The sequence below is a fragment of the Neofelis nebulosa genome, chromosome 15 (assembly GCF_028018385.1).
Source record: "Neofelis nebulosa isolate mNeoNeb1 chromosome 15, mNeoNeb1.pri, whole genome shotgun sequence".
Taxonomy (NCBI): Eukaryota; Metazoa; Chordata; class Mammalia; order Carnivora; family Felidae; genus Neofelis; species Neofelis nebulosa.
Window position 1 is genome coordinate 73,172,832 of NC_080796.1, and position 20,307 is coordinate 73,193,138.

Here is a 20,307-nt window from a genome sequence, read left to right on the forward strand (position 1 = left end):
CTTTTTTTTTTTTAATGTTTATTTATTTTGAGAGAGAGAGAGAGAGAGAGAGAGAGAGAGAGAGAGAGAACATGAGCAGGGAAGGGGCAGATAGAGAGGGAGACACAGAATCCCAAGCAGGCTCCAGGCTCCTAGCTGTCAGCACAGAGCCTGACGCGGGACTCGAACTCATGAACCTCGAGATCACGACCTGAGCTGAGGTCTGACGCTTAACCGGCGGAGCCCCCCAGGCGGCCCGATCCTTAATCGTAATCACATCTGCAGAGTCCCTTTTTGTAAGGTCACACTCACAGGTTCCGGGAATCAGGACATGGACATCTTGGGGGCATTATTCTGCACCCCCACACTGTCTCATAGGGGTGAGAGAGCAGATGCGGAAATGCCATTACAGCAGCTTTGAGGGTGACTGACTGCTGGTGGTCTGGCTGTGTCGTTGCCCGCTCGTGAGTGGTCTGCCAGGACTGGTCCCAGCCCAACCCCTCCGGCGTCAGGGAGACAACCCGCTCCCAGCTGCGCTCCGTAAAGAGTGCTGTGTGACTCTAGCCGTTCTGCTTCCCTCTCTGGTTTTCCGATCCTCTTGGATAAGGTCAGATGAACCGTGTTTGTGCCCATTCTTGGTTCAATGGCGCACCTGTAACACATGGACTCACACACGCTCACAACCCCCTTTGAGGCGAGTACTGTCTTCCCTCAATCTTGGAAACGAGGGAACTAAGGCAGAGGACCTGAAACGACTGGCCCGAAGTCGCAAAGCAAGCACATCACTGAACGGTCTGTCTCCGGAGTCCCAGCTCCCGACTGAGCTCTGCTCCTCGGTGTGGCTCCAGGAAGCCTGGAGGGCCACACCGAGCCACGAGGACAGAGCCTGCTTGCAGACTGCCCTATTCCGTTCCAGCTTAAGACCGTGTGCAAGTAATGATAACGTCTGACATCACATCCACACGTGTTCCGAAGTCCCTGTGTGCCAAGTAGTTTTAAGTGCTAAACGTGAATACGCCATAAACGTGCACACGTGTGCGTCTGCACCGTACCTGGCACACAGCAGACACGCGACACGTGACAGACGCTGGAAGGTTCGCACACACACGTGAGCTCACGTGAGGTCACAGTAACCCTGGAGGCAGGTGACGTTACCGCTCCCACCCCGTGGACGAGACCCCCAGGGCAGAAGTGGCGGCGACCCATCCGAGGCCACAGAGGGGCACAGCGCCCCGCTCGGTCGGGGGCCTGCGCTCAAAGCACTCACAAGATTAGAGGGAGGTTCCTGCTCGCGGGGACCGAGGGAGCGGCGTGGGGAGCAGAGTGGGAAGTGAGGCCGAGGAGGGGCCGGGCCCGGCCAGAGGCGAAGGGCTCAGGAGAGGGCCCCGGCGGTACAGGGCGGCTGCCGCGTGGGTGGGGAGAGGCGCCAGGGTGGGACGGGGACACGGGGACACGGGGACTGGGGCGCGGGGAGCTCTGGGCCTCCTTTCCCGGCTGACCAGTGCTCTTTCTCCCTCAGCGAACCCGGACTCCGTGTTAGGGCTCCTCCGGACCCACCTGCCCTCCCACGGCCAGGCCGCCAGCCACCGGCCTTCCGACCCCCCGGGCTCGTCTGTCATCTACTCCCAGGTGAAGGTGGCATGACCCTCGGCCTCCGTGGCTCCTCAAAGCTGAGTCCACACACACGCCCTGCGTCCCAAGCCATCCTGGGGGCAAGGACATCGGCATGGGGTGACTTGAACGGGTCCAGGCCCCATCCCCTGGCCTCTGCCCTCGGTGTGACCGGAGCACGGGACTGTGGGACGCTGCCGTTTCGCAAGTGAAAGTCCGTGCACCTCACGGGCTTTCTGTCTGGTGACACGTTGCTCCCCCCGGGGCCATCCCGTCCCCTGGCTTCCTTAGCGGGCTTCAGCCACAGTCCCTGTTCTGGGTCCCACTCCCGTGCACACGCCAGCCGCTCCTAGTGGAGCCTGCTCCGGGACTTCGAGGAGGCCACCTGCCCCCTTCCTGTGGACACCCGTCACCTGTAGAGACCTCCACCATAGACACCTGCTCCCCCTGGACACCTGCCCCCCCCCTCCCCCCGCCGCGGACACCTGCTCCCCTGCAGCTCCTTTCTTCAGCGCTCTTCCGTCTGGTGGGGCTACCGTGGCAGTCTACCAAGTGGGGACGGGCGCAGCTGGCTGTGGACCTCCCTCCCCACCATGGGGCTGCATTTCATGCCCCCCACCTGCCTGGGACGTTAAGGTCAGCCCCTGACAGCACGAGAGCTTCTCCCCTGCATGCGGGCCCACACCCCTGCCAGTGGGCTCACATCCCCTTCCCGTGAGCCCTCCGGTGTGGGTGCAGGAACGCGTCTCACCTGCGCAGAGCTCCTGTCGGGAGGCTCCCCGTGAGGAGACCTGCACCTCAGAGCATCGGGGGGACGGAGGAGGCCCGACAGGTGGGAACCTCGACCGGGTTCTGGGTCAAGAAAAAGCCACAGGAGAAACTTCGGAGGCAGTTAGGGAAAACTGAATATGAACTATATATTACTGATACTATTGAGTCAATAACCTGGCATTACTTTAAGAATATTTGAAAATACCTGAAATACCTTGAAGTGATTCAGTAAACATTTTTTCACGTGCATGTTAGCGTCTGTGTTCGTGTGTGTTTGTCTTAGCGTGCATTTGTGTGTGCGTGTGTGTGTACGGAGAGAGCACAAACGTGGCAAAACCCACAACTGGTGAATGCAGAGGAGGGCATACGGCATCGGTTGTATCATTCTGTTAACTTTTCTGAGATTTCATTTTTTTAACCAAAACATTGAGGGTGGAGCCCGGAGCGCGTCGGACCCTGGGTGTCGGTTGAGGAGCGCCGCCCGGGCCGGCACCCCTCCCGCCACCAGGGGCTCAGGAGGGAGCCCAGCAAGACCTGGAGGAGGCGGGCCGGGGATTTTGCAGTGAAAACATTTCCCTTCCCCGTCGCTCCTCCCTGAGGCTTTCCTGGTGGAACAGTTGGCTCCCACCATCGGAGCACCTGCCACGGGCATTGGAGGGGCGGGGCTCGCGTGCCCTGGCGGGGTCTGGGGCTCGCGTGGCAGGGAATTCAGACGAAGTGACTTGTGGAGGGGAGCGGGGCAGAGAGGGGCTCTCGGCTTCGGGTGCCGAGGGACCTGGAGTGGCCTCTGACATGTTTGCCCTTCTGACCCGCTTTGGAGCTGGAGTGTCGAGGGACAAAACCCCACTGCCGGGGAGCTCCCGGGAGGAGGCCGCACAGAGGTCGAACGTCGGGTCCGGGGGAGCACCCTGCAGTGGTGGGGTCGGCACGGATACTCCTTCTGCCCACCTCACCCCTGACCGGCTGCGGGCTTCAAGGGTGAGCACGATGGGCCCAACAAGAAGCTAGGGACACGCTGGAATTTTCCCCGAGCACCCCTCAGGCTTCCCCAGTTAGCAGGTGATGATAGATCTTTACCGGGGCCCTGTGCACGGCCTGAGCACGGGGATCTGTTCCCTTCCTCCTTCCCCCCGCCCAGTCGGATCCCCGGGTCTTCTCTGGAGGCGGAGGCTGTCCCTGGGGCGGGCTGCCGCAGGTTCCAGCCGGGAGAGCAGGCGGCCGGCCGGCCGGCCCGCTGGGCTCTCTTGCCTCAGCCTTCCTAGTTGTTTCTCCAGAGAAACAGAACCAGAGGGAGATGCAGAGACATAGGTGTTCATTTGCTGTCAGGAACTGGCTCGTGGGGCTATGGGGGCTGACGAGTCCCGAGATTGGCAGTTGGCAAGCTGAGCTGCTAAGGCTTCAGGCCAAAGGCCAGCGGGTTCGAGAGCCCGGAGGAGCCGCCATGTCAGTCGGAGTCCGAGGCAGGGAGGAGCCTGATGCCCGCACTCGGAGCTGGTCAGGCAAGAGAAGTTGTCCCCTCACTCCGAGGAGGTTCAGCTCTCTTTGTCCCAGCCGGGCCTTCGCCTGATTGGACGAGGCCCACCCACACTCAGGAGAACAATCTGCTTCGCTCCAGCCGATCCAGATGTTAACCTCTTCCAGAAACACCCTCACAGACACGCCCAGAACAACGTCCAAATATCCGGGCACCCTGTGGCCCGGTCAAATTGACACACGAAAACCACCACCCCGATCATAACGGTGGCCTCTTGCCTCCACTAGACCTTTGGGGGTTTTCCTCAGTCAGCTCAGAACAACGAATCCTCACTTGGGGGGGGGGGGGTCTCCTCGAACAGGACGGGCGCCTGCCTGGCCTCCCTCACGTTTGGGGTTAACAGAATGTCGACCGCTCCCGGGTCACAGCTGCTTTCTCTTTCTGTGTGCTTTCTGTGCCTCCCCGAGGTCCGTCTTCCTCTGTGACAGTGCGCTGACCTGCACCCCGTCTCCTGAGTTAACCTCTTCTATTTCGGCTAGCCAGCCTCGTGGTCGCTCCCGTCCTCTCAGCCCCGCTGGTTAGTACTGCCCGCCCGACAGAGACCTAACTCACAAAAGCAGCTACTATTTACTCTTCATGAGCATCGGGTAGCGCGTGAGGCGTTCTGCATCAATCACGCGACCCTCCCAGGAAGTCCGCGCAACAAGTACTCGTCAGCGTCCCTTTTACAGACGGGGAAACTGAGGCTGAGAGTACCCCACTTGCCCGAGGCCACGCATCGGTCAGTTGGAGCCAGAAATGCCCACACTCTTCGCTACCTGACCAACGTCCCCGGCAGGCTTCACGGGTCACCCGTCCCGTGTGGACAGAGGCGTTTGTGAAGCACGGGCGACCTGGAGTCCGAAGGTCCTCCCGCTCCCCATCTGGCCTCCCCGGGCTCTGGCTGCCTCACCCGCAAAACAGGAAAAGTAGCGACAGCTGCTTGACTGGATTACAGGTGGGGACAGTGTTTATGTACACACGGAGCAGGTGTTCTCGGGAGCAGGCAGTGAGGCGCCCGTGCTCGCGGTTTCCTTTGCCTTTATCGCTTCATCGTTACGAGGAAGCAGCTGCTGAACTGCCACAAAGATGCTCCAGAGAAAACGGTGGAAGATGACCCGGTGTCCTTTTTTTGGATGTGCTGCCGAAACGAGCACTTCGGCGTCCTTTCTAACGCGAGAGCAGGGTGATCCGGGAGGAGGCGTCGGAGTGGATGTGCTCAGCGCTTCGGGAACGGACTTCCGTGATTTGGGGGCTATGTGGTCATTTTCCAGAGAAACAGAAGCGAAGGAGTGACTTCTCCAGATGCATTCTCTGGGGGCTCTGACTGACAAAAGCGAGGAAGGCCTCGCGTCGGTGCCCGGCGCGCCTGCAGCTCCCGGGTTCGCGGCCCCCGGCAGCAGGAAAGATCAAGGCCAGGAGGAGAGAGAGGACCCACCGGGGCTCGGCTGGTGGGCACACTGACGGACAAGGGGCCCGAGGAGGGCGGGGCCGGGCCAGCCCGCGTGAGGAGGGAAGGCGGGGGAAGGCAGCAGCGTGAGAGCGACAGACGCCAGTGAGCGAGATGCGATGGCATCGGGCCGGAGGGCTGAGGCCAAGCTCCCCAGATCTGCCGCAGGGCCGGCGTGCGCCCTGGGCAGGCCGCCTGACCCGGGGGGGGGGGGGGGGGGGCGCTTAGTGCCCTCGCCTGGAGAGCGGGACAACGAGAGCACCTGCCCCAAACGGTTGCGGTGAGCACGAAGATGTACAAATTGTAAAAACAAAAAAAAAAAGTTTTCTCGGTCTGGCCGTTTCCCATAAAGTTAAACCCACACTTACTGCACCAGCCAGCCGTCCGGCCCCCTGTGTACTTGCCCGAGGGAAACGAAAACCACCATTTGCACCCCAAACCTGCACACGGATGGTTTTAGCAGTTTTGATTACAGTCACCAAAAACTGGAAACAACGCAAACAAATATCCCTGATGCGGTAAACTCATAAATGGAAGGAGCAAACGGCACACGGCGGAATCCCACGCAGCCCCGAACGGACCAGACTCCCGGCAGGTGTGACCAGGGGCCTGAACCCGGGACGCGTCCCAGCGAGCAAAAGAGGCCACTTCCACACCCTGGAGGCGGCACGCCCCCGTCTTCACGATGTCCTCGCAAGGGGCAGCGGACAGGTCGGCGGCGGCCGGCGTTGGCGGGGTGGGGGGAGGGCTCCCCACGGTGGGCACGGGGGAGCTCGTGGCAGGGGTGGAATGTTCTCTCCTGACCACGAGGGGGGGGGGGGGGGTTCTGTGATTGTGTATACTTGCCGAGACTCCCAGACCACGCGCTGAACGGAACGTACGCTTTTAAGTTGAAGGAGGCCTGCCTTTCGGCGAAGTTCAAGGCCTGCTCCGAGGCGCTGGCCAGGGAACGGGCAGGTGGTGCGGGGTCTCCCGGAGCAGTCTGGGAGCGATGCAGGACTGTTCGCAGCGGGCCGGGCGCGTGGAAGGGCTCCTCAAGCAGCAGCTACAGCACCATCGCCTGTGATCACATTTAAGGGAGGGGGGGGGGGGCCGCGATGATGCCAGTGTACCTGTCACCTTTATTCAAATGACAAACGGGGACGCCTGGGTGGCTCAGTCGGTTAAGCGGCCGACTTCGGCTCAGGTCATGATCTCGCGGTCCGTGAGCTCGAGCCCCGCGTCGGGCTCTGTGCCGACAGCTCGGAGCCTGGAGCCTGTTTCCGATTCTGTGTCTCCCTCTCTCTCTGCCCCTCCCCTGCTCATGCTCTGTCTCTCTCTGTCTCAAAAATAAAAAAAAATAAATAAATAAAATAAAATAAAATAAAATGACAAACGGCCCTGGGGGTGACGAAAGTCGGTCTCCCTCCTCTTCCGGTTCAAGGACACACACACAACGACAAAGGCTCAGCCAAAGCCCGGTCACATTGTTCCGACCGCACGGGCCCAGAGAGGCCTCTCGGAAACCCAAGGAGGGACCAGACGGGGCGGGCGCGGGGCCACCAGGCCACTGCGGCCGACACCCTGTGACGAGGGCCTGTCCCGCCCCGGGGGGCTCAGCCCTGCCGAGGGGACGGGCCCGCGGGGAGGACCGTGTGGTCTCCTGCCTCAGGACGACCCAGGAGCTCTCAAGCTCTTTCTGTCCAGGCTGGGCCTGTGTGCACGTGCTGGCCGGCCCCCGCACGCGTCACCGCAGTGACAAACGACAGCACTGCTGGGCAGCTTCGGTCCCGGGCTGGGGTGTCTGTGACGGAGGCAGGACGGTGGGATCCGGTGCCCAGACTCGCCCCCCGGGACACTCGGTTTGTCCACGTTTCTTCTGGTCTGGTCTGTGGTCTGTGGTCAACGTGAAGAAAGTGGTTGTGGAGAAATGGCGTGGGCGAGGGATGGGCCACTCGGGGAGGCCCGGGCGAAGGCCCCCGAGCCTCCGCCAGCCACTTAGGGGATGAGCCCAGAGCCCCCGAACCCACGGGGTGCGTGCGGTTTAAGCCCCCCGGCCCGATGGCGGCCGTGATGGTTAGCTTTATGCGTCCACTTGACTGAGCTGAGCGAGGCCCGGAGAACCGGCACAGCCTTATTCCCACGTGCGTCTGCGAGGGCGTCCCCAGAAGAAAACAGCACTTGCATCCGTAGACGGAGCGAAAATCATCACCCTCGCCACCACCGGGGGCACCAGCCAATCGGTTGAGGCCCCACCAGAAGAAGAAACGGGGGGACGGAGGGCACATCCACCCGTCCTCGAGTGGGGCGCCCGCCTTCTCCCACCCCCAGTCCCGCCGACGGGGACTCCCCGGCCTCGGCGTATGGCGAGCCAACCCTCATAACGCGACTCTTCCCCTCTGGCGGTGGGTCTGCCTGGACCGTTGGCTCTGTTCCCCCGGAGAACCCGGCTAACCCAGCGGCCCCAGGCGGCCAAGACCACTCGTCACCAGGAAAGTCCCTGCTATCGAGACTTAAAGAAAAAGGAAAAATCTTTGGTTTGTTTGCGCTTTGGTTTTGATTTTGGTTTTCGTCTTGTTCCCGCCTCAAACTCCTAACGACCCACAGAAAGAGAAGACCACCCCCTGATGCAAGGACGCTTCCTTTGTTTCTACAGAATCATACACATTAAAACCTTGGTGTTCCAATAGTGTAAAGGGTGAGATGTTTAGATAAGTTTGTGAAGTCATAAGAAGCCAATTAGGGTAAAAGTTAGAGCTGATTTGGAAAACGAAGGAGGTCTGCACAAATGATTCGGCAGCTTCCTCGTCAAACGGCCCCAGTGCCTGGTGCTGGGGGACTTGCTGGAAGGATCATCGTGCCAGAGGAGTGATTCCGCTGCTCTCTTCCAGCAAAACAAAAATTTTAGGGATTTCTGAATTTTTTTTTATTAAAACCTAAACCTAGGGGCACGCGGGTGGCTCAGTGGGTTGAGCGTCCGACTTCGGCTCACGTCATGATCTCACAGCTCGCGAGTTCGAGCCCCGCGTGGGGCTCTGGGCTGACAGCTCGGAGCCTGGAGCCTGCTTCCGATTCTGTGTCTCCCTCTCTCTCTGCCCCTCCCCCACCCCCACGCTCTGTCTCTGTCTCTCTCAAAAATAAATAAACGTTAAAAAAAAATTTTTTTTTTTTTAAACTAAACCTAACATAGGCTTCCTATTGCGGAAACTTCCTGTTTCATACCTAAACAAGACCTGACTGATCCCAGCTCCCACCAACAGTGGAGAAGGACACCCGGAGGTTTTGGCCACCATCTCCCCACCCGGTCTCCCCTCCGTCCCCCTGGAAGCTCCCCCAGAGCCACTGCCTGTGTGGTTTTCACAAAAACTCTCAGCTGCTGGTAAGCCTCAGGTCACATCTATAGGAGTTCTTGAATTTTCTTAAGCATTTTATTTTTTTTAATTTATTTTTACTATTTTTATTTATTTTGAGAGAGAGAGAGAGTATGAGCAGGGGAGGGGCAGAGAGAGAGAGAGAGAGAGAGAGAGAGACTCCCAAGCAGGCTCCGCACTGTCAGCACAGAGCCTGACACGGGGCTCGAACCCACGAACCGTGAGATCATGACCCGGGCTGAAACCAAGAGTTGGACGCTTAACCGACGGAGCCACCCAGGTGCCCCAGGAGTTCTTGAATTGTGTAACTTGCCTATTTTGTGCCCCTCGTCTCTGTCCCCAGATGAAAAACCAGTAAAACCCTGAAAGAGGCCCAGGAATATCCAAGCACAAGGGAGCTAAGTCCAAAGTCAGGGACAAGGGAGGAGGAAACCCACATTTAAGTGGCTGGTGAAAGCTGCTTTCAGAGAAAGGAGGGCGAGTTGGGCCGGGGGCCCCATGGGAGGGAAGGAGGGGCCGAGATAGCTCACAGGGAGGCTGGTCAGACCCCCAGACACTCCTGAGACTGTTGGTCCCACTGGGCCTGGGCCACATTCACGAGGTCACCAGCTTCAGAAGGAAAAGAACAGTTCTGTGCTTTACATGCGGCCCTTGACAGCCAGTGACCCCGTGTGGTGGGGACGGATTGCACAGGCACCCTCGCAGGGACACGGAAACACGACAGGTGCAAGGCTCAAGGGACCAACACACAGCAGGACGCGTGGCGGCTGTGTGGCCAGTGAGTGAGGCAGGCTTCGTCGCCAACAGTGTTTTCTCGAAGGGCTGGTGACGATAAGCACCTGGCTTCAGAGCAAGATTTTTTTTCCTCCCAACAAGTGCGAAATGAAGGAGACGAAGCTTGAGAAAAATACACACCAAGCAAATACGCAACAGTCGAAACTGAATGTTTCAAACCAAGTCTGGCTCTGGGTAACAGAGCCCCTGGCACAGTCTGTCGCCCACAACCAGACCGTGGCTCCCGTCTGGCCAGCTACATGAGAGGGCGGAAGGGCCCTCGGCAGAGCTCTGGACAGGCGGAAAGCTGCCTGACGGGGCAGAATGGTGCGTATGGGCGTCTGCAGGGACAGCAGCCGGTGGCCTCGGCCCACAGGGACGACAGTCCTCCACGAGGGGCTTTTCCAGTCCTTCCGGGAGCTCTCAGCAAGGGAGCATGCCGGCGTTGGAAGGGAAGGAGGGCAGCAAGCACTCACCGTCAAAGCCCAGAAGCATCCGGAAAGAGAGCCGCTGGGGAAGGTGGGAGCGCCGGCCTCTGCCCGGTCTTCGGGCGACAACCGGGCACAAGGTGACAGACTTGCCCTTGTGTCCCACGTGAGGCAGCCGGGTCCGGAGCAGACCCGCGCGGCTTTCTTCCAGCTGGGGGCAAGAGGCGAGCAGGGCTCAGGAGCCCACGCCCCTCGGTGAACACGTGTTTTGTCAACCATGATGGTGGAAAGGTGGCACCGTGGTGATGGGCCAGAGTTTCATTGACACAGAGGCACGTCAGTTTCTTTGCCCTATTTGGTCAGAGTGCCGGCGCCGGGGCTCAACGTCTCATTGTAAAAAGGTCCCCAGAGCGTCAGGGCCGCTTCCAGACACGTTAGCGCGGCGCTCTCACGCCCTGACGTCATGCACTTGGCCGCCGGGCAGGAGACCTCCAGCCCCGGGAGCCTGGGCCCGTCCCCGCCCCTGCTGGACGGGCGCCTTGAGCGTCTGCTCAGATGCTGGTTAAGCCCTTCTGCTGGCAGGGCGTTGATTCCCCAAAACATCAGTCCGGCGCGACTCCAGCCACGCCGCGTGCATCGTGGGACCACCGTGGTTCTTGGAAACGCCTAACTGGAAACTTCCTCTAAAAGGCACATGACGCTCACTTCTCTCCATATAGTTGCTTCCAGTGGCCGGAGAGCCGCAGTGCACACAGACGGGACAGCAGAGACGAGGGACGGCTGGTCACCCCGTGTCAAGACTCCTTCCCAAGAAAGGGCAGCGTATCCAGGAAGGACCGGTCAGCGGGGCTGCAGTTCCGCCTCGCGCCACCGGGTGTCGCTGACACCACAAGCACAGGCCTTCCCGCCAGGATCTCTGATCCTCTTCAAACTCCAGGTGCCGGGGGGGGGGGGGGGGGGGGGGGGGGGGGGGGGGGGGCTTGGGTGGCTCAGTCGGTTAAGCGGACTTCGGCCCAGGTCATGATCTCGCGGTCCGTGAGTTCGAGCCCCGCGTCGGGCTCTGTGCTGACCGCTCATAGCCTGGAGTCTGTTTCAGATTCTGTGTCTCCCTCTCTCTGACCCTCCCCCGTTCATGCTTTGTTTCTCTCTGTCTCAAAAATAAATAAACGTTAAAAAAAAAAAAAAAAACTCCCGGTGCCCACTTTGAACTCAGCGTTGATTTACAACAATTTGATTACCACACGACCCAAATGGTGGGCAAGTACGAAACCCCTATGCCTTCTGCTTCTCGAATAACCACAAAAATTTGAAGCATAAAACCAGACACACTAAAACCAGACACACAGCAATAAAATGCAAGGTAAAGCTGATTCAATGCCGTGGCTGATGTTATGCCAGCTGGACCTAAATCGGGGACTTGGAATTTCATGGGACTAGTGAGCAGTCATGTTTCTTGGTCCACTGGTTACTTGAGGCCATTCACTATCAACAAGATCAGCCATAGATTGAGTCATTTTTTTAGGTTCAACTTGACTCATTTTAGGGGCACCTGGGTGGCTCAGTCGGTTGAGCGTCCGACTTCAGCTCAAGTCACGGTCTCACAGTTGGTGAGTTTGAGCCCCACGTCAGGTTCTGTGCTGACAGCTCGGAGCCTGGAGCCTGCTTCAGATTCTGTCTCTCTCTCTCTCTCTCTCTCTCTCTCTCTGCCCCTCCCCTTCTCACAGTCTGTCTCTCTCTCTCTCAAGAATAAATAAAACATGTAAAAAAAATTTCCAACGGTTTAATATAAAAATTAAAAATAGAAGTTGACTCACTTTAAGACATCAACCCATTCTCTTGATGACCCAATAAATGGAGGACTATAACCTCACTAATGCAATCCACTCCTACCCCATTTTACACACCCCTTTGCAGTACTGGTTCATTACAATGCTGATGACCTTTGAGTTATATAAATACTGGCCATTCCAGTTATTATTAATACCTTCCTCATACTTGGCAGCCAAAGACATCTTGGGGACCTCGGCAAGAAGGAACTGCCAGGTCCCCTCCATCCTTCCTGTGCCTCCTCGAGGTGTGGCCGGGGCCCAGATGGCCAGGAGCCAAACAGCCCCTCGCAGCCCCAGGGCCCTCACCACAGCCGCCTCTGCCGGTGTTTGCATCGAAGACCACTGACCCCAGAGCCAGGAGACGATGCCGCTGGTGTTGCCTGCGAGGCCAAGAATGTGGGTTCCCCTCCCAGCTCGGCTCAGCTCAGCTCTGCAGCCTCAGCTCTGGACCTCACGGTGCAGAGAGTCTGAAAGGGGCCTTAGCAGAAGACTGTAGAATGCTGGACGACAACCAGAGAGCTGGCGATCCGCGTGGGCGCCACCCACCCCGTAGCCTCTGAAAATTAAAGTAGGAGGTGAGGAGCGTCCCTCCCCAGTTCACCTGAGCTCCCACTGCCTTCATACGGTGCTAGTGCGCACAAGACGCGTGACGCTGGGCAGTTCCAAACAGCACCTTGTGACTTCCACACTCTTGCCACCGTGCTGGGGCGGGGGCGGGGAGGGGGTGCTCTGCCCAGACACCAACGAGCGTCTCAAGTGTGGGGAGTTTCTTGATTCCAAGTGAACATAACTCTTGGCCCTGTGGCAGCCTAGTCTGCTGTGGTTTTTTCCAGTAAAATAGAAAGAAAGAAAGAAAGAAAGAAAGAAAGAAAGAAAGAAAGAAAGAAAGAAAGAAAGAAAGAAAGAAAGAAGAAAAGAAAGGAAGGAAGGAAGGAAGGAAGGAAGGAAAGAAGAAAGAAAGAAAGAAAGAAAGAAAGAAAGAAAGAAAGAAAGAAAGAAAGAAAGAAAGAAACTTTGTAACTTCTGCGAAGCTCTTTATCTCACCCAACAGTTTCTCCCAGAAGGGTTTGCAAAAAAGCAACATTTGCCAGCGTGCTGTTTTCTCCAGGCTCTGCTCCTAGAGATAATGATGCCAATGATGCTGGCTACACAAGGGCCGTGCAAAAATGAACACATGCACACGTGCACACACACACACACACAAATCAAAAGGGCATTCCTGTCACCATGCAGTGGAACCACGTCATAAGCCCAGGCCGCTTGCCTCAGGTGCAAGTTCTCCTAGCAAGTTCAGAGCAAATCCACAGACTAAGCTCGCAGCCCATGGCCTCCCGTGTCTAAACCCACCTGTCGCAGTAACTGAGTAGCCGCAGACATCAACATCCGGCCCAACCACATGGTTCTGAAAGGAGGATCCAAACCGAAAGGGGAGGCACAGTTTTACTCAAAATATCTTTTTGTAAGGTTTTTTTAATTTTATTTATTTTGACAGAGAGAGAGAGAGAGAGACAGACAGACAGCACGTGCGAGTGGGGGAGGGGCAGAGAGAAGGAGAGAGAATCCCAAGCAGGCTCCACTCTGTCAGTGCAGAGCCCCACTCAGGGCTCGAACTCATGAACCGCGAGATCATGACCTGAGCTGGAATCAGGAGTCGGACGCCTAACTGGCTGAGCCCCCCCAGGCGTGCCTACTCATATCTTGAGGCACATGGCACATCAAACTGTCCCCACGGCAACCCAAGAAGTAAAAAACCTAAATGAGTCTAAGACAGAGTTGTAGGAAAGTTACGTTTCCCGCCCCCCTTCTGGGAAACACGAGAAAATCTCGTACACTTAAAATTGGTAACTTCCACTCTACGTACCTTACACATCAATAAAAAAATAGCTGATGAAGCACAAACCCTGCTCCCCCCACTTCTGCGCCTTTCCACGCCCTTCCCTCGGTGGTTCCCGGGCTCCACTGGCCCCTGGAATCCTCTGCTTTGGTTTGGAAGCATTTGCTGTTTGTGAGTAAGGACGGGTGCATCTGTTTCTTTAACGTGCGCTTGACTCTCCCAACGCATGCTACCTCTCACCCGGTCCTGGGAAGGTGAGACGCAGAGGGCTGGACAAACCCTTGTCTGGCGTCTGGATCGGCTCCCCCCCGTGGCCGAGATTGTCCGTGAGCCTCGGGGCTTGAAAGCCTGTCTCAGGGCCCCAGCAAATCCTGTTTGCCTTGAAGGATGCGTAATGCACGCATTTGTTCAGAGGTACCCAGTGAGGGAGCCACCATCACGATGCAGGGGGGGCATATTTCCATCACTAACCCTTTTTTCAATCCGTCGCCCTCCCTCTGGATCCCCCTGGATTCAGGCAACCAACGCCCGATCTGCTTTTGGACTCTGTAATTTTGTCTTTTCTAGAAATTTATGTAAACGGAGTCATGCGGTCTGTGATCTCTTGTGTCTGACGCCTTCCGCTTAGCATCGTGCCTCGGAGAGCCCCTCACATTTCCATGCTTGTTCGTGGCTGGCGTCTCCCTGGTGCTGAATAACGCTGCCCTGTGTGGATGCACCAGAGCGTGATTGTCCACCCACCAACAGATACACTCGAGCTGTTTCCCGATTTGGGCTGTTACACACACCGATGCCACGAACACGTGTGTCTTCGTGCGGCCACGTTTGCTCAGGGCTGGGACCAGGGTGAGGCAGGGAAAGCGTTAGGTGCAAGCTTTAAGGAGGCACTCGCTCTCGGGGTCTTGCAAGAGCAGCCCCGGGTGGGGGAAATTTCCCTCCCTGGACACCTATCTCGTCTCCGCTGGCCTCAGCTTTGGTTTTCATTTCTTTGGGAATGGGACTTTGGAGTCAACAACCAAGAGTGAGATTTTCTGACTCATACAGTCCACGTGCATTTAAAATTATGAGAGACGGGATGCCTGGGTGGCTCAGTCGGTTAAGTGTCCGACTTTGGCTCAGGTCACGATCTCACGGTTTGTGGGTTCAAGCCCCGCTCTGTGCTGACAGCTCAGAGCCTGGAGCCTGCTTCCAATGCTGTGTCTCCCTCTCTCTGCTCCTCCCCTACTCATTCTCTGTCTCTGTCTCTCAAAAATGAATAAACATTACCAAAAAAAAAAAAAAACTAAAAAAAAGCTCCGGTTTGCGTGGCTCCATCTGTCCGTAAGTGGTCCCTCTGCTGTGCTGTTCTTTTCACCGGGTCCCCAGGGTCTCCCTCTTGTGGGAACGCTTTACCTGCCAGGCAGGGGGTTGGCACATTGCTTTCTGGTTTGGGGTCTCAGTCCCTCTAGATTCTCACGCTTTTCTGATTTTTCCTCCAAACTTCCAGCTGCTTGACAGCTCTGAACTCTGGCCTCTGGGACCTTTAGCAGCGCATTTGTGGGTTCTTTTGGTGTTGTGTCCCAGGGTCCGGGTGGGGAAGGGGCCGCCAGGTGCCCTCGGGCCCAGTTTTCCCCTCCGGTCCTTCCCAGCAACCACAGGCACAGGCCCAGCCCAGGGTCTTGGTCTGCGGCTCCAGGAGGCAGAAACAGGGGACACGGGGACCCTGTAGCCAGCACACCAGCAGAAATGCCCTGCTCCTCCCGCTGCTGTGGCACGAGAGGCCACGGCCTGGTGGCGAGTGACCTCGTAAAGCGGCCAACTGCCCTCCGCACCCCAGTTCGGAGCCCTCTGATCGTCCCGTTCTCAAAACAGCTGAGGTAAGGGCAGGAGAAGAGCTTCTGGTACCTGGGCGTCTGAATAACCTGCCTCTTCTCCCAAACCGGAGCCTTCCAGACACTGAATCTCTGGGAAGGGGGGCTCCTTCCAGATTGACTCCGGTTTAAGTTTTCCTCTGCAGGGAACTGCGGGAGGACCCAGGTCATGGGAGAGCACCTGCCTGCTTGGGACAGGTTGAAACGTTAAATGGAAGAAAAGTGATCACTGTGGAGTCGGGCACACAATAGTGCACCTGCTCCTGCCCATGCCGGGGGGGGGGGGGGGGGGGCGGGGGGGGAGGGCGGGGCTGGCTCTGGGTCCCTGGCAACACAGGAACCGCTGCTGTGGAGCAGGATGAGTGGCCCCAAACGGAAGGACGTGCACGGCTCCTCGTCCGCAGGGACAGCAGGTCCTCACAGGCTCCGGAAGCCTCTCCGGTTCCCCCAGGCCCCCCTGAGTCCTTGGTAGTCTCTCCCTCAGGGACCCTCTCTTCACACAATGTAGACGAGTCACCAGCCCACATATGACAGGATTTTCCAAGGGATCATGTTCAGGAATGAGTGTAGAAAATCTGAAAAGAGAAAACACAAGCAGCTCAGAAACCTGGGCTCATGTTCCAAGTTACTGGTGTTCTAGACACACAAGGGCGGTGAGTAGGGAGAAGTGTGAATTGTTCCCAGCATGTTCCTCGTCACTCACATCTGTGAATAAAGCCCAAGGCAGAAAAACCAAAAATATTGGGAACAATTTATGCTCAAAAGTTGTCCACAGTGTTCTCTGTTAAAGACCCTCCCTTTAAAAAAAAATAAAATAAAATAAAAATAAAAAATTAAATTAAATTAAAAAAGACCTTCCCAGTTGTGGGAATAATACAGAGAGATCACAGCATAAACCTATAGGTGAATGAGTTAAAGAAACACTCCACATAAGCAGCAGGGGTCAGGACAGGGACGCCCCGGCCCCCAGGAGTCTCCCTGTGTCCTCACGAATCCCAAAGTCCCCGTCCCCAGACGTGAGCCCTTGCCGCCTGTCTCCAGTTGGACCACCTCCGTAGGCAGCAGGAACGGGATGGCCGCGTTGGCCTGTTCTGGGGGTGCACACAAGGCGGGTCACAGAGCCTGTGGTCTGTCATCTGCGGCCCCTCCCACTCGGATCCCGACCTTCTTCCCACGAGTCCTGGTGCGGGTGCCCGCACCTCTGTAGCGCAGGTGGGGAGGAGAGAACCGCGGAGCCACAGGGGGTCCTGGAGAAGGCGCGGAGCCCCCTGCACAGGGCCCTGCCCGCCGGGGATGCTCGAGGCCTGTGCCCCGCCCCCCTTAACATGACGAGGGCCGGGCTCCCCAGGAGGCGCGACGTCCCCACTCTGTCTGATCCATCTGTGGAACTGACCTACTTCCCAGCCTCCTCCTACCACCCATTCCCCCAGCGAGTCTGGGCCCCTTCCCCCGGGTCCCCAGGGACACAGCTGTGTCTGCGGTCCACACGGCTCCCCTCCCGGGAGGCTTGCTCAGGATCCCTTCCAGGAACAGGACCAGGTTCTCCCAGGGGAGCCCCGCTCTGGGTCCCAGCCCGATTCTTCACCAGGACCCTCCCGGACAGGACGGGGCTGCTCAGCCGGTGATTTCACACAAGCACGTGGGACAGGTTTAATCTGACTTTCAGAGGCAGAAGAATACGGAGGCTCTTGGGACATTTCCTCAAAGAAACCGAGGCAAGGACCATGAACCTGGAAAGTGGAGGCAGAGGGAAGTACAGGGTGGGAGGTCTGGGGTGGGGGTGCAGCGAAGCCGCCTGGCTCAGGGAGGGCAGTGGGGGGGGGGGGCTGGACAAACAGCCGGGTGCCTCAGTTTCCTCTCTTTGTTTCTCTGTCCTTTAAATTATTTTTTAAATTTATTTTTTTTAATGTTTATTTATTTTTGAGAGAGAGACAGAGTGTGAGCAGGGGAGGGGCCAGAGAGAGAGGGAGGCACAGAATCTGAAGGAGGCTCCAGGCTCCGAGCTGTCAGCACAGAGCCCGACGCCGGGGCTCGAACTCACGAGCCGTGAGATCATGACCTGAGTTGAAGTCGGTCACCCAACCTACTGAGCCACCCAGGCGCCCCTGTTTCTCTGTCTTTTAAAAGGGCACTTTTGTGTCCCCACTGCTGTTTCCAGGGTCTTGTGCCATTTTGCAAGGTGGGTCTCTTAGTCGTGCACCAGGTTTCAGGAGGAATTCCTGAATATACCTGTGGGTTAAGGAACAGGCTTTAAGGGCTGAATCACCTGGAGAGGTTGGCAGGAAGAGAAGGGGACATGCCCCAGCCCCCTGCTCATCCCGGGGGAAGCTGTGGCCGGGCCTCAGGGATTTGCAGGACACACAAGGGGGCTGCACTGCCTGGACAGGGGGAGCACAGGCGATCACTGACCCCGGAGGCCAGGCTGGGCACAGCGGGCGTGAGAGGTCTGGGGTGCGGGCTGTCCAGCACAGGGCCCTGGGGGCCTGGAACACCCACAGACCCTCTGCCCTGGAGAACGGAGTGACGACCTCATGGGAGGTTGAGTGGGGGTGCAGACCCATCGGGAGGAGGATGGGCCCCCAAAACCAGTAGGGGTGGGTGGTGTGCAGGACCCAGAATGAGCCTCAGTCATTTCTGCTTGTTTTTCAGCTAATGTCTGGGTGACCTGGCCACACTCCTCCAATATTCGCTGAGTCCCAAGGTGAGGTGAGGGCTCAGGGTCGGAGAAACCCCAGGCACAGAGCCCGCGGTTGCTGTCCCCATCGTGAGCCTGCGCCGGGTCCTGGGTCTGGGCCTGCTGGGGCAGGGGTGAGGCCGGTGCTCACCAGGGTAGGACAGCGGTGGCGGGAACAGGCAGCCTTCTCTGGCCAGATCTGTGGGAACTGGGTGGTCAGAAGCCCGAGGAGCAGAGGTCAGGGGGGCAGGGCCTCTGAGCTCTGACCTGAGTCTAGAAAAACCTTCAGGGAGAGGTCAGCTCAGAGCCTCAGGCCTTCATCGCTGGGGACGCCTGTGGGAGGCATCGTCTGCTTGTATCTGGTGCGGTGTGTGACCCACATCGAAGCTTGGTGCCCAGAGAATTGTCCCAATTCCTCTGCAAGGTCTGTGGGAGTAAAGCCTTCCTCACATCCAGAAAACATGCATTGCGTGCCCACTACCCACATGGCCCGCGTGACACCTGAGGACACAAGATGGAAAGACCTTCCTGGACCTCAGGGGCCCCGATTTCCTTCGGAAGCTCCTGACTTCGCCCCCAGCCGGACGGGGACCCCCAGCCGGGGAGGAGGGGGTCCTGGTCCTGCTGCTCTGCTTGTCCATCGTGCTTGGGTGCCCTGAGACACGGGACTCCGTCAAGTGAGGGGCCTCGGCACCTGGCATACAGTAGGCGCTCAATAATGTCAACCGCCCGAAGATGCAAGGCAGCACTGCTCGGGAACACACGGTGCCAGATGTCCCCGGCCCACAAGGCCTATTGAGACCCCACAGGTAGATTCTGTTAGGACAGTAGAGTTGGGCGTCTGCTCCGGGATGTGGGTCGAACTATTTCCAGGTCCAGATGTAATGGCAGGTTGGTGGCATCCTCAGCGGTAATTTTCCCCCAGGTCAGGTCGGGGCCCTGCTCCGATTGTCAGAGTCTGGCAAGCAGGCCCTCCTCGATCTGGGGACCCTACAGACAATGGGGACGGTGACTTGCCTCCCCCCTCCCCAGGATCCCTCGGCAGGGGCCCAGGAACGGAAGGGGGGGAGGGACGGAGTATTGGACCCTCACCAGCTGGAAAGGGCCGAGGCCGCTGTCACTGGGCCTGGAGGGTCGGGGGCAGGTCTGAGTACGTGGCCAGGGTCCGCCCCCGGGTCGGCCATCTCCAGGAGGGAGGGGCCCTTCCACGCCCGGGTGGGGGGGTTTTGAGGGGTTTGGCAATAGACGGCAGTGTCCTGACTGGGGTCCTGGCCCTGAAGTTCATCGGGGGGAGGCTCCCGGGCCGTGTCAGAGCCGGTGTCCCGAGGGAGGACAGTGCAGGCAGGACCCGGCTGCTCACACACCCCGGGGCGGGAGGGCCTCATCACTAGTCCCGTTCCCTCTGGGATTGCTGTTAGAGACGCCAGGCGCGTGGGGCCCGTGTGCACTCAGGATCCACCCCGCGGTGTGACCTTGGGGTGGACGTGACTCAGTATCTCGCGTTTGTTTCCGGCGCACGCGGGAGGTGGACGCATTTCCCGTTTCCTCTTCTGTCGGTCCCCGTCCAATGGCCACACGTGCGCGTGTTATGTTTGGGCTCAGTGGCCTCCCTCTCCTGGGGGAGAGACTCCACTGTGCTGTTGGTAAGTGTCTACAATATACCCTCACATTTCTGTGACGGGAGCGGGCCGCGGGCTCCTGACCTGAAATGCTGACGGGAGCTGGAGACGGAAGGAGTTTCTATCCTCAGGGGTTTCCCGTCCTCAAGGTCAGTCCTATTTCTATGAAAGGAAATTAGGGAAATGTAGAGTCAGGACGGGGAGCTGCTGGGAATCTGCTCAGGAGTAAATCCAACACATTCCGGACGCAGGAGGTTTCTCCTGGAGACGGGCATTCTGGATACAATTGGAGGCTTTCCGGAGCATTGGTGACCTCACTGGCCCCACACAGTCCCGGTGATTAACCCAGTGACCCCTGGAGCGTCTCCAAATCCCTCCGTGTTGAGAGCTCACTAACTCAGGTCCATGGAGCCATTTGTCCCGGGACACGCAGGGAATGAGTGAAAAAGATGAGATTCTCACTGGGTCTGGTCCTAAAGCCACTCTCCCAGCAGCTGACTGTGGCCCCGGCACGTCCAGGAGGGTTTCCAGCCCGAAGCCCGCGGGTCAGCACAGAAGCCATGTTGCCCAGGGCGCATTCTCCGGCTCAGGGTCATGATCTACATTAGCTGCTGCCAGTCTGGTT

General features: G+C 58.1%; 1 protein-coding gene across 4 annotated transcripts in view; it reads left to right on the forward strand.

Moving 5' to 3' along the window:
- Positions 1 to 2,369, forward strand: part of FCRL5 (Fc receptor like 5) — a 37,717-nt gene extending 35,348 nt beyond the window's left edge. For all 4 annotated transcript variants that reach the window (XM_058701538.1, XM_058701539.1, XM_058701541.1 and 1 more), the window contains one exon: positions 1,499 to 2,369. In XM_058701538.1, coding sequence (XP_058557521.1) covers positions 1,499 to 1,623 — 125 coding nt within the window. In that variant the 3' untranslated portion in view covers positions 1,624 to 2,369. The remainder of the gene's footprint in view (positions 1 to 1,498) is intronic.
- Positions 2,370 to 20,307: the final 17,938 nt, after the last annotated feature.